Raw genomic sequence first — 13,908 nt, 5'->3', positions numbered from 1 at the left:
ATAGATCTGCTGCAATCAGTGGTTGTCAGTAGCTTCGTTGAGAGGAGGGGTTGACCACAAAGAGATAGGAGGGAGTTTTTTTGAGGTGAGGGAGTGATGGAATGGTTCTATATTTTGAGTGTGATGATAGTCACAGACTGTATGTACTTATAAAACTGTGCACTGAAAAGGAGTATATTTTATTATAGAAAAATTCTACCTTGATTTTTTTTGTTAGTCCTCACATGAGGATATTTTTCCATTGATTTTTAGAGAGAGTGGGAAGGAGAGAGGGAATGAGGGGGGAGAGAGAAAGAGAGAGAGAAAAACATTGATGTGAAAGAGACACATTGATTGGTTGCATCCCACACATGCCCTGTCCAGGGTTGGGGATCGAACATGAAACCCAGATAAGTGCCCTTGACCGGAAATCAAACCCATGACCCTTCAGTGCATTGGCCAACATTCTAACTACTGAGTTACACCGGCCAGGGCTATACCTTAATTTTTTAAAAATAAATATGTATAAACTATATGCCTTATACCAAAAAATTGTAAGACATAAAATCATAGAGATAAAGATATTGGCATATGCTGATAAATTTTCACCTGTATTACAATGATCCCTTCTGCAAAATATATTGTCGCAAAGTCCTAACAATATGCAATTGGTCAGAAGAAATACCTGCATTTATTTACATTCATTCATGCCCTCCGCTACAATTCTGTCTAGTTCCAAGAACTCATGTTAATTCTCAGATCAGTTTAAGAACTTAGAGTCTAAGCCTGTAAAAGTACAGCCTGACTCATAGGATCTCAACAACCACTCAATCATGGCAGGACATTTCTTTCCATAAGCTATTTATCTCAGGATCCCTACTTCAAAACCAGCCGAGGGTTTAAGATTTGGGAGATTGAAAAACTGTACAAATCTAAGTGGAATTTCCCCTCCCACTATCTTCCCCACTCCTCCCTTCACACAGACCTCTGTCCCCACTACCTCTCCCCATCCCTCCCCACCTCTCCAGCCCTGGATAATAACCGAATTCCTGTTGCCCAGTGACAGACCACATAACATGGTATTCCTGGCAGAAGAAGGAGTTATGTAAGCTTGAAAACTCTAGGCTAAAAAGCAGGGAGACCTGGTCTTAGACCAAATTCCACCTACTCCTTAGAGCTTGTTTAACCTTTTAGAAGTCCCATAGCTGCTCTGAGATTTATGTTTGCTCATTTACTTAATTTTTTTTTAAAGGCAGGGATTGAGAGAGAATGGTACTGCCAAGTATATTCCTTCTCTGGATGGTTATGGAAGTTAAACTTGGCATTAGTTGTGAAGCTTCTCAACATGAAAGTATCCAGTTAAAACATCAGAACAGGGTTGCGTTATGGTGTGGAGGGGGTGGAATGTTGAAGCCCAGTTAAAGTTGGGGCCACTTTTCAAGTTGCCAGATGCATCATCCACACCAAAGTGAGTGAGATGGATGTGCAATGGGGTCCTGGGGGAGAGGAGACGATCAAAGGCATCTGCAGACCTAGAAAGGCTTCTCTGTTCCGTGGGTGAACATCGCCGTAGGAGTAGCCTTGAATTTCATTGACTCAAACCGAATGTTTTGTTTTAAGCACTTTACTTAACGGGGTGTGGAAATCTAAGTGCCACGTTGGAAGTTAACAACCGGGAAAGATGAATGGAAGAGCGGCCCGTCTGCAATACTACCTACCTTCAGGCTCTAAAACAAAACCTGCCTCTGATTTCCCTGCATCTGGAATTTCTTTCACAGCTCCAATCCTAAGGACTTCTAACAGACTTCTTTTGCTTTTTCTCTGAAACCAAAAATGTAGGTTCTGAGGTCACAGCTACCCAAGATGAAGGTAAATTCTCAATGTGGGTGTTTCTACTGATCTGCTTTTTAAGTTCAGTGTGTTGGCCCTTCTGTGATGGAGCCACGGCAGGACAGAGTCCTCACACCTATGCCAGCCTTGAATTCTCTCTCTTGTGGGGTTACCCTAGATTCTCTTACCCTCATGAATCAGACAGGAAACACCTGTCATTCTACAAACCCGGTCAGTTTACAGAGATGAATGATGAAGAATCCCAAGCTTCCCTACGTGAAGACGCCAGTCTGAAGTCACAGCGAGCTGTAGGCTGCACTCTGTGAAGCTATCCCTACTTATTTCTAGTTCAGACTTGAAAATAAAATCTTTCTATCTCCACTGATATAGAACCTAAACCTCAGAAGTAGGACATTGCAGGGTTGACTGTTTTATTTACAGTTTCCATTCTAGCGGAAGACTCTTTATGGGTGCTGTACCCACAACCCCCAAGTCCTTCTACATTAGGATGTCCCTGATGGAGCGGTGGGTTTCAGGGACAGCGAACTTGACTCTCTTGTTGTATTGACAGGGTGTGGCAAAAGTAGATTTACAGTTGTTCGTATGGAAAAATAATACAATAATTAATAAATAACAATACAAGAATAAACTGTTTCATGTACTCACTACTGTGAACCTACTTTTGCCCCACCCTGTATAAGAGGTGCTAGAAAAGCCTGTACTGCCCCCCCCAAAACCTGTACTTTTGTAATTTAATAATTATGGGCAGTTTCGCTAAGACTATTATCTTTGCTTGAATTAATTTCCACTTCCTTCTCAATCCTATTGATTTTTTTCCTCCTAAACTTTCCCAAACCAGATGTAGGTGGCCAGTGAGCCCCAGAGGCGGTCTCTCCCTCATTCTGACATGGGGAGTCCCCTCCCGAGACCAGCTTAGCAGAGCTTTTAGAACCTCAGTTAAACGCCTTGGTTAACATGTGACCCCTAACCCTGTGCATTACCGATAAGAATGGAAAATGGTGCCATCCCCATCCACTATGGACAGTGGTGGTTGCTAGCAGCTAGGGAAGGAAGGAAGGAGGATTTATTGCTCAAGGAGTACACAGTTTCAGTTTGGTATAATGAAAATTTCTGGAGATGGATGTAGTGACGGTTGCACAACAATGTACTAGTAAATGTATTTAGTGCTACTAAACTATACACTTAAAAATGGTCAGAATTTTATGTTAGGTGTATTTTACATAGAAAAATGTAAGCCCTAAATTGTGGAAATAACCCTGGAGATGAATTAGTGCCACTTTAAGCAATAAGTGTGTTCCAGCAAACTCTCCCCTTTCCCACCTCCACCCATCATCACTCTCGCGCCTTAAAAACAACAATCAACATTGTGGCTTCCTCTCCTCAGTCTCAACTTGTCATCGTGGGCCATCTCACCTTGGCTAATTGCCCAGGTTTCTGTTATATCATAATTACTTGTTCATTTCCTTTCTCACCACCCCCCACCCCTTTACCGTACATTTACATTTGACTTGAATAACTTGCCAGGTTGTTCTTCCTACCTGTAATCTCTTGAATGTGATTTAGCGCTAACCTGAAATAATCCATCTGTTTTAGTTGACGCTAAAGACCCACAGTCTGGAAGAAAATTACTGACGTCAGTGACCTCTTAAGTTTCCTTCTGGTTCTAATGTTTAAAGAAAAACAAAACAAAGCACTCTGCCTTTACCACCCTATAAAATGCATGTCATGTGGCTTGATGATAATTGGTCTGACCAAAATAAACTCTTCAGTGCTTTTTTAAAAAGATTTTTCTTCCTTTCTGCTAGAATGCCAGCATAAACCATCCTTGGGTTTAATTATTGTAAAAGAAAATTATTAGGAAAATACTGATAGGCAAAATAAAGGAAAAGACTAGGAATTGCCCATAATTCTACCCCTCAGAGATAACCAATGTTAACACTTCAGGTTATATTCCTCCAGTGTGTTTAATTTTTTAAGACCAAGAATAAAGGACTTTCTAGTGTCAAGTTTCACATCAAAGGGAATGCTGTGTGCCCAGAGCTCAGGGACATTTGAGAAGAGATTCAAGGCACCTATGTTTTCCCGGCTTAGGAGAGTCCAAACAAACCATAAACAATGTGATGTTGGGGTCATGAACAGTTTATCTCCCCTTTTAGTTAATTTGAGTGTCAAGGCAGGGGCATCTCCGTTCAATGGTGATTAAGTTAAATTCCTAGTGAGCTGAGGCATCCCTTTTTTTGCTTGCTAGGGAAGGTATCCTTAGGTGCCTTTATGTTTGTATCAATGGCTTGAAAACAAAGAACCAGAGTAGACCCAAGAGGTCACTGGGTTTGAATTCCCCTCCTAGGAAAATTATGTCTGAAGTCCTTGCAGCATTGTGCATCCTTTTGATTTTAAGCCATCCTTGATGTAAATTTCATAAGGTGTTTCAGTTCCATATGAAATTTATCTTATTGTCAAATAGTCTCAGTCTGTGTTAACTTAAATCTACTTAAGCCTGTTTCCTCATACATGTCTTCTGTGGAGGTGACTAATGAGAACTTTGGGTACCTGAAGCTAGTCAGTCATTCTTTAGCTTTCTTTTCTTTCTCAGGCTGTTTAGATTGAACCATATGAAACAGCCAATATTACACCATTTTTTTTACCTATTAAAATAGAAGTTTTACATGTTTCATTCTAATAAATAATCCCAACTTTCTAACTTCTTACAGAGGTTCTCTATTTCTGATCTTTTGACAACTGAGGGGTTCTTTCCCTTCAGGACTTTCTCAAATGTTCCCGTAGCCTTCTTAGAATATAGTGATTCATATATGCATACTGGTGCCAAAATAATTGCTAATATTAGAAGACTGATGCAGAAATAATGAACCATTTATACTTGTAAAAATGTCACTTCAAAACACAGACATATGTATTATGTATATTATTTTAATATACTATCTGTTATAGTTTTACAAATTAGAGATAAACAAATGAGGGAAACCCCAAGTGAACACACTATGGACCCAGAGCTGGAAGTGGTATGGAAAAAAAGCAATACTATCAAAGAAGTAAACAAAATTGTGAAATTTCCATGACCAACTGGATTGCTTTCCATTACTTTAATACTTCATGGTAAAAAAGATCCAATATGCTTATTTTTTTCTTTCCTTCTCACATTTAGCTCAGCCATAAATTTCCAGCAATATTGCACACGGCACATCAAAAACCCAGACCTGCTCTGGAGAAGGTCACTCCAATGAGAAGGATCTACATTATTCAACAGCCTCGAAAATGCTAAGCTGGGACGTAAAACACAGCCATCTGCCCAACTGTCTCCAACATCTGACAGCTTAGCACAAGGACCAAAACTTCCCTTAGGCTTGGTGCACTTGCTTGGTAAATAAAACAGCCTTTGTATCTTCTCTTTGGATGTTAGATAATAAAGCATTCAAAATTGTGAATGCAATGCATTCTTGGGCCTCATTTTGGTCCAGGACAAGATTGCATTGATAGTTACAGAAGAATTCGGATGAGTAAGTGGAGAATCCAGAAGACTTGACTCTTCCACTCTACCTCCTTGGACAAGCTCTCCTATCCTTGATGCTGACTCTGAGCAGTTCCACCCACAATGAGTTCCCTAAGGCAAAGGCTGAAGAAGTGTACACTGAGCTTTGCGAAGACCAATATTCTGTGCAAACATCAGGAGTTATTCTTCTCCGTGTGTTTGTCTCAAGACGCTCAAGTTTTCGCTTGAGGTGAAATGTCTTTCTGTTTCACACATAAATACATGGGTTAGTGGGGGTGGGGGGAATGAAAAAATTAGTTTATTACAAACGTATTCTCTTCTGTGAAGCAATCAAGGGTGGGAAGTTGAACTATAGTTTCAATAGGAGATTTGATCAGGGTCTCCCAGAAGGTTCATGCTCTAAAAAGAAATGGATTATGATGCTGCAGGGTATTGTGGTTGGGGTATAGAAGTTGATTTTAATTGGAGGTGGGGGTAAGAGGGAAAGTATTGCCACAGCAAAACCTGCTGTAGCTCTCCTAACTTCCACAACACACACACACACACACACACAGAGAGAGAGAGAGAGAGAGAGAGAGAGAGAGAGAGAGAGAGAGAGAGAACTCCATATATTTACATCAAATAGCCAAGGGCATCCTCAAGGGTTTCTACAAAGATTAGCTGCCACTCACAGTCCCACCATTCTAAACCTCTAATTAATACTGCTGTCCATGATTCAGCACTTCTCTTTACCCAAGGACAGGGTCAGCACTCTAGTCCATTATTTTACAGGTTGACAACCCTTGGAGTATGACCTGGTGCCAAGCCTGTTTCTGATTCCTGGAAATCCAAAGCACCTGGCTAAGGCCCAGTGGTCATAATGATGCACCCCACCTCCTCCCCTGTGTTGTTTGGATCTTTTTTAGGAGTAAGAGAGTTGTTTGAGACAATATCAAGCCTCAGTCAGTGCCAGCATGAATCAATAAGACAGTCCTAACCACCTCCCACTTTTGCTTATCTCAGTTCCCAGTCTTCTGGGTCTGTGGTCAGGAATATTCCAGAATAGTAAGTGTTGCAAGGCAAATACCAGTAAATGCAAAGAAGTTCAAAGTCAGCCACCACTTCCCCACAGTAGCAAAGTATAAGCCTGAGGTGGATGCTTGCTGGACCACTGAACTGAGATTAGGAGACTGGGGTTCAGCTTCTGCCCCCTCCTAGGTTGTCAACCTTAAGCAAGCCACTCAACCTTTCTCACCCTTGTCAAACAAGCATAACAACATCTGACCTCCAGTTTAACCTGCCAGTGGCATACTGAGAAGACAAGAAGAAGACTACTCTTTAAATGGCTTACTGGGGTTTGCAATAAGCCATTTAAAGAGTAGTGAGAGCAAGGTGGTACCAGGATGGCTGCTCTACAAGCTGACAGAACTATAGTAGTAGAACTATGAGAGATAGTATAAGCTGAGCCTAGAATAGGAAAAAAAGTGTTGGCTATAGCAATCAATAACCCACATGCAGCTCTTAATAAACATATTTTAATTAAGCTTTTAATGGAAATTTTAAAACATACACAACAGTTGACTGAAAAGTATACTGAACATTGAGGTGCCCATCACAGAGCTTCAAGAATGTGGACAATCTTGTTATATCTATGGTGTCTACCCTCCCACTTCCTCTTTCTTGTTCCTCTCCCATCTGGATTACTTGAGAGCAAATACCAAACATCATAGAAACACTTCAGTAGGAGAGCTCCAAGAGATAAGCACTTCTGTGTGCACATTCTATCTCTATCTTTCAGTCTCTTTCTCTCTCTCTAAACTGAATTTTATAAATATTGTGGAGAAAAAGGGAGTACTTATGTAAACCGTCCAAGAATCTTTCACCATAAAAGGGAGACTGGCATTGCTATGCTAGCCACAAGAGCCAGAAAACAAAACAACACAACCCACTCTCTCCTCTCTCTCTCTCTCTCTCTCTCTCTCTCTCTCTCTCTCTCTCACACACACACACACACACACACACACACACACACACACACAACTGAGCCAGTAACACCCACAGAAATGACTACTGGGAAATTTGAGAAAGCAGGGGAGCTAGAAAATAAAGATGGCTTTCAGGTTGAATGAAAGAAAAAGTTATTGGAAGGAAACAAGAGGTACAGGAAGAATACGTTAGAGAAAACCAGCTTTTGCTGAGAAAACAGATATAGAGAATATTTAAAAATAGTTAGTTATGAAACCACTCAGAAAAAAAGTGGGGTAAAATAGGAACAAAAAGATAAATTAATGGCAGGAAAAAATAAAATTGATTTATTCAATTTATTCAACAAACATTTATCAGGTTCCTCCTGTGTGATGTGTTTTCTTTAGAAACCCAAGACCAAGGAGGATAGGGCTGGCATTTGGTACATATTATGTTTTAATCTGAATGTCTAGATGTCAGCTAGATTTACCATCCCTTTCAAATAGGTAAGATAAGCTCAAACCACCATCCTCCCCTAGTGGATGTTCAAAGGGCTCCTACAATCTCTGTGAATCTCCAAGAGGGTTACATTGTCATAGTCACCTCTGATTTTCAACAAATTCGTTCATTAATTGTTGTCCCTGTGTCCCACCATCCTGATCTGGAGTTAAGATTCAGCCCTTTTCCATGATTTCCCCAAATGTCTACTCCACAGATTTTAGTAGAGAGTTTACAACTTACAATAGAATATTAGATATCCTTGTTTTTGTATGTATGTCCTTATTCCATTACTTCCCATTCCCCCCAAACCAGGATTGTGTGCATCCCTGGCCACCACTCTATTCCTCACACCATTTTGTTGGATGCCTTCCTCCTCCCACTCTCCCCTTCTCACTTTTCTCCACTCCTCTTCCTCCTAATATCTGTTCAATTCCAAATCAACAATTAGTATTTCTGGAGTTGTCTTGACTCCCAGAAAACCACATCTTCAGGGAGTCACCTTACCCCAAAATAGTCTCCCTGCATCTAACAAGTCAAACTTCAGCTGTCAGGATGTCAACATTTTCATCCAAATAGGATAGTATGCATGAATGATTAGTTGATTAATTAAAAAGAGAAAAGTGACAGAGAACCCAAACCAAGAAAAATGAGGAGCCAAAGGAAAAAAGAGAACTTTAGCTTGGCCAGCATGGCTCAGTGATTGAGTGTCGACCTATGAACCAGGAAGTCACAGTTCATTCCTGGTCAGGGCACATAACCAGGTTGCCAGCTCGATCTCCAGAGTGGGGTGGGCAGAAGGCAGTCAATCAATGCTTCTCTCTCATTGTTGATGTTTCTATCTCTCTCTCCGTCTCCGTCTCTAAAATCAATAAAAAAAAATATTTTTTTTTAAAAGAGAACTTTCATAGGAAATGTTGAAGAACTGAAAGAAAAACACAGACACAAAATTAAGGTGAACAGAACTTCAACTAAAAATACTTAAACATACAGAATTGTGAACATGATTTTTGCATACAGTATTTCATGAAATCTTCACCAGAACCATGCAAGGTGGTAGCTCTCATTATGGCATTTTACAGATGAGAAAAATGAACCTCAGAGAAGTTAAGAGGTTCCCAAGGTTTTACAGCTTATTAAAAGGGGAAAATTCTATGGGAATTTAAAAAAAAAAATTTTATGGATTTCAGAGAGGGAGAGAGAGATATGATGAGAGAGAATCATCGATAGGCTGTCTCCTGCACATTCCCCTACTGGGATCAAGCCTGTAAGTAACTTGGACATGTACCCTGATGGGGAATCGAACTGTAACCTCCTGGTTCTTGGGTTGATGCTCAACCACTGAGCCACACCAGCTGGACATCCCCAGTAATCTTTTAATCCCAAATCTAGAGCTGTCTCTATTACCCCATGAGAACACAGGCTAAAGCTAGATCTTAGAAATCTCCAAAATGAGAGCATCTGGATGTAGTTTTCACTTAAGAGATAGGGCTAAATTTGAAGAGAGAAACCTGGGTATGAAAGGACTGGGTTGGGATTAATCAAATTCCTCAATACAGGAAGAATCATTCAAGTTCAGATTTTCAGATTTTTGCTTAAAAGAGACAATATGGAAGTTTGAAAAATCATGAAAGTGAACGAGGTTGGTATAGATATAAATTCTCAAAAGAAAAATGAAAACTAAAAAAAAAGGAAAATGCTCAAAGGATGTCTCCCTGTGTACAGCCAAAGGCATGAGGCTAGGGAAGATGTCAAGTGCACCTTGGGAAAGCAGCAAGAGCAGTGGATAAACCAAAGGGGACCTCTGCAGTGAAGTATTCATTATCAGATGTAAGATGTGGTAATGGAGATGTGGATTTTTCTACACAGGCTTTCCAAATCAGCCTAAATAATTGCAAAGGCATATTTTGAGTGACTTGTATGCCTGTCTGATGAGCAGGCATGCCACAGGACCTCAGGCCCACGTTTGCACTGGTGTTTCCAACCCCACTGGCATCAATCATGAAATTATCAGAGAGCTGTGAGAAAAGAGAAGAGGAAGACTCGACACACAAATGTTCTTCATGAAAAAACGTTGCAGGATAGTTTCAAAAGAATACACAATGCGAGATAATCGAGTCATCATAGGCTTGCTAAAGTCAAGAACTTGCCCAAGTTATACAAAGCCATATCTATATTAAAACAACAACTTAATTATGAGTAAAATAATTTAGGTCAACAGTTTGGGTGCAGAAGGGTCTTTTTATTTATGTTTCTAAAGTGTCTATCAATTATTAGTTTAAGAATCATTAGACTGGAGATAGGGATTTATTCAGCTGCCGACGCTAGCCATTTGAATATAGTCGGATTAAGAACATCATTAGCAAAAATGCTAGAGGTCATAAAATGTAAAATGAAAGGTTTTATCATTTCTATTTATGCAATGGTAGAGATTGAAATTGATTTCTTAAGACATAGGGAAGTGGGTAAAGAAGTGAAGAACAGACGTTGTGCGCCCTAAAGATTTTAGCATAATAAAACACGTTTTAAAATGACACAAAGACAGCTTTCCAAAGAAATACGGCCAAAGACTTTCAAAAATAAAATAGATATTGCCATAGAAGCATTTAAGGGAGAGCACAGACGGAGAAAACCAAGGTGAACACACCGGGGCAGAAATAGCAAAATCAAGAACAGATGAAATAGAAAGAGAGGCGGTGAGAGCAGAAAAAGGTCACGCAAGAATAAAAACACACCCGTCAGAAATCTAAGGTCTGCGAGAAGAGAGAGGATTGTTGCAACATTAAAATGGGCAGAACAGGGCAGGAAAAAAGAGCCTAGAGACAATGGAAGGGTTTAACCAAACGTATCAAGTGCAAGGAAAGATGAAGCAATGAGCATGGCTGTGGGCTGAAGAAGAAACAGCCGATCTGACAGCAGACATCCTGGGTCAAGGGGTTCAAAGTGAGCCAGGCTTTGAAGCGAGGAGGCACTGCAGGTCTGACAGACGTGCCGCTTAGTTCTATCAGGCTTTTAAGAACTGAGCAAACCGCTGTTTTCGACGGCAGGCACTTCAGACAAAGGTGAGAGACCTGTGCAATGAGAAAGGAGCTTGTGATAACATTTTTTAAAGGAAAGAGGGTAGATGTCGAGAACTATATAAGCATGGAGTGGGAGACAACAGAATACTCAACAAAGCAAAAAAAAAGTTGGAATGTTGTGAAATCACAAGACCTGCCAGGGGCTTAGCAGGGATAAATGACAATGGGAGCTCCCTCCACTGTAGCCCTGAAACACACCAAAGGGAGACGCTGGGGTAGGAAATATCAGTCTATTTTTATCGTGCCCAAAGGAAGGTCCAATACTGGCACAGCATCTGATTTTTTTTCAAAAGCCATCTGAAATGTAGTTTTGTGTGAAATCTCCTGGGTTTTATATATTGGTTCAACTTTTTTTTTTTTTTTTTTACTGTGCACTGTGCAGACCAAACAATTTCAGGATATGGGTTGAATTTGACCATGACCACCATTTTATATAAGGTGAGTTTTCACCTTGGGTCTGCACAAGGATCTTAAGTTCCTGATGACCTGAGGGGTGTAAGAGTAGGGCTTGCAGCATGTGTATGTGGCGGGGGTTGGGGGGGGGAGGTAGGGGAAGAAGTTAACAACAAGGAGAATCCAGCTGGAAGTGGGAGACAGAGAAGAAAAGGGAATGGCTTACTTCAGGCGGAGCTCAGCTTTGGTTTCTGCAGGTGGTAGCACTCTGGCAGTTACTGATAAAATATAAGATTATTCAAAACAAAACAGGAAAATCCAATTATATGGATGGTATCTATATATATATTGCTAATATGCAAAGGGTCCCCTCGGGAGTTCGACCGGGAGACTGGGAGTTCAATTGCTTGCTATGAAGTGCACTGACCACCAGAAGGCGGCAAGGAAGGAAGGAAGGCCCTGGCTGGCAGCTAGAAGGCCCTAATCGGCCCTGATTGCTGGCCAGGCCTAGGGACCCTAACTGTGCACAAATTTCATGCACCCGGCCTCTAGACAAATAAAGAGGGTAGGCCTATAGGATTATTTTTTCTTCAAGGTTCAGAGAGGATAGAATAGTAGCTGTCATTTATTGAGAATATACTGTGTATCAGGGACTTTCCATTATATGACATCTCTAAAATCTATAACAACCCATTTTACAGATGCTGAATGGGTTGTTCAAAGGGGTTAAAACCCAAAGCACCCATGTCCCAGGGCCTGCCTTTATGCTTTTCATTTGACATGGCAATCTTTCCCTAGTCATGAATATCTTGAATGCCAAGATATTATTCAGCAAATGAAGTACAGTAGCCCCCATTATCTGCAGTCCCACTTTTCACAGTTTCAGTTACCTACAGTCAACCACAGTCCAAAATATTAAATGGAAAACTTCAGAAATATATCATAAGTTTTACATTGCTGTTCTGAGCAACATGATGAAACCTTTCTATCTCACTTCATCCAACCTAGGACGTGAATCATCTCTTTATCCAATGTATCCACACTGTATATAGTCCCTTCCCATTAGCCATATAGTAGGCCTCCCAGTTATCAGATCCACTGTAATAGTATTGTTCGAGTAATCCTTATTTTATTTAATGCCATTTTCACATAAGTTTTATCACAGTATCATAATAATAAAAGGCTAATATACAAATGGTCATCATGCCGTGACACCATAATGACCAATCAGCAGGTACCTGAGGCTGCGTGATGCCTGGCTGGGGCGGGGGACTCAGGCTGTGGCCCCCGCCCAGCGGGACTTGACAGAGGACCTCAGGCTGTGCCCCCTACCCCAGTGCCAGGCCTGAGAACCTCAGGCTGCAACCCCCACCTTGGCACCAGGCCGGGGGACCTGAGGTTGCACCCCCTGCCCGGTGGGGCTTGACAGGGGACCTGAGGCTTCACCCCCTGCCCAACACTGGGCCGGGGGACCTGAGGCTGTGCCCCTGCTCGGCAGGGCTTGATGGGGGTGGGGCCGGCTGGGTCTGGGTCTCACCCAATGGGGTTGGGGCCAGCCGGGTCTGGGTCTTGTGCGATTTTGAAGCGCATGCGGGTGGGTGGGGACTTGACTCTGGGTCCCATGGCGTGCCCCAGACTCTGACTGGAGGGAGATTTTCGTATACATTTTACTAATTTTCTTTCATCTCTGACACTTCTATTATAGAGAAAGGGCAAATAGCAATATTAAAATATTTCCTCTAATTCCCTTTTAATGTGCACAAATTTCGTGCACTAGGCCACTAGTATTGTTATAATTATTCCATTTTATTGTAAGCTATTGTTGTTAATCTCTTACTGTGCCTAATTTATAAGTTAAGTTTTATCAGAGCTATGTATTATAGGAGAAAACATTATATATAGGGTCTTGGAACATAACTCACATGAATAAAGGGTGACTTGCTTTACTGCATGGATGAATCTTGAAAACATTAAGTGAAAGAAGCCAGTTGCAAAGGACCATTTATATGAAATGTCCAAAATAGGCAAATCTGGACACAGAAGATAGATTGGAGATTGCCTAGGGCTGGGGTGGGAAGGAGAGACTTGGGTGTGGCAGCTAAAGTATATGGGTTTCTTTTCAGAGTAATTAAGGTGTTTCTGGAATGCTTTTGAAATATTTTATTTTAATTACCTAGATCTTGGGCTTTAAATTGATATATCCAAGTAGGTTGAAGTAGCTGTGTGAGACTGTAGGTCTTTGACAAAGCCATGCTGAGGAGTGTGGGGTGCAAGGCCAGCCCCCTTTCTTCCCTTAGACCTCTCAGGCTTACCCCACATCCATATTTCTCTTTCTCCAACAGGAGCAGGCTCAGCTTGGAGTCAGGAACAAAAGAGAAAGGTCTGTAACCTGACCACCTTACCACTGTTGCCGATGGAAACAAACAAATAGATATGAAACCAGGTGCCGTTTATATTTTTTAAATTACTTTAGACAAAATGTCATTGAAGAATCTTCCTTTTTCCAAGTCCATTACTGAACTATAATGGGAGCAAGTACAACTGTTTTATTTAGGACTTTGGGGAAGTGACAGGCGTTTAGAAATGAATGGCTTGATTTCTACCAAAGGGAAGAAGAAAAAAAAATCTTCTGAAACTGACTGATGAACACTATTT

At 41.1% G+C, this 13,908-nt stretch overlaps 1 protein-coding gene across 3 annotated transcripts in view; it reads left to right on the top strand.

The window, feature by feature from the left end:
• The window catches only part of DAPL1 (death associated protein like 1), a 29,137-nt gene extending 15,448 nt beyond the window's left edge, over positions 1-13,689 (top strand). Inside the window, exons 4-6 of one of the 3 annotated variants that reach the window (XR_002826174.1) lie at positions 1,819-1,848; positions 4,994-5,208; positions 13,596-13,689. Coding sequence is in view for 2 of the 3 variants with exons in the window: in XM_023743793.1 (XP_023599561.1) it covers positions 1,819-1,848; positions 4,994-5,110 (147 nt within the window). In the remaining variant the exon portion in view is untranslated. Of the gene's footprint in view, positions 1-1,818; positions 1,849-4,993; positions 5,235-13,595 lie in introns of those variants that run through there. The other 2 variants (XM_023743793.1, XM_006083239.3) reach the window with 2 other exon arrangements.
• The last annotated feature ends 219 nt before the right edge of the window (positions 13,690-13,908 follow it).

This window comes from Myotis lucifugus, unplaced genomic scaffold, assembly GCF_000147115.1.
Source record: "Myotis lucifugus unplaced genomic scaffold, Myoluc2.0 scaffold_5, whole genome shotgun sequence".
Classification (NCBI taxonomy): domain Eukaryota; kingdom Metazoa; phylum Chordata; class Mammalia; order Chiroptera; family Vespertilionidae; genus Myotis; species Myotis lucifugus.
Note: the sequence above shows the minus strand (reverse complement) of the source record. Positions and strands in the feature narration are given on the sequence as shown.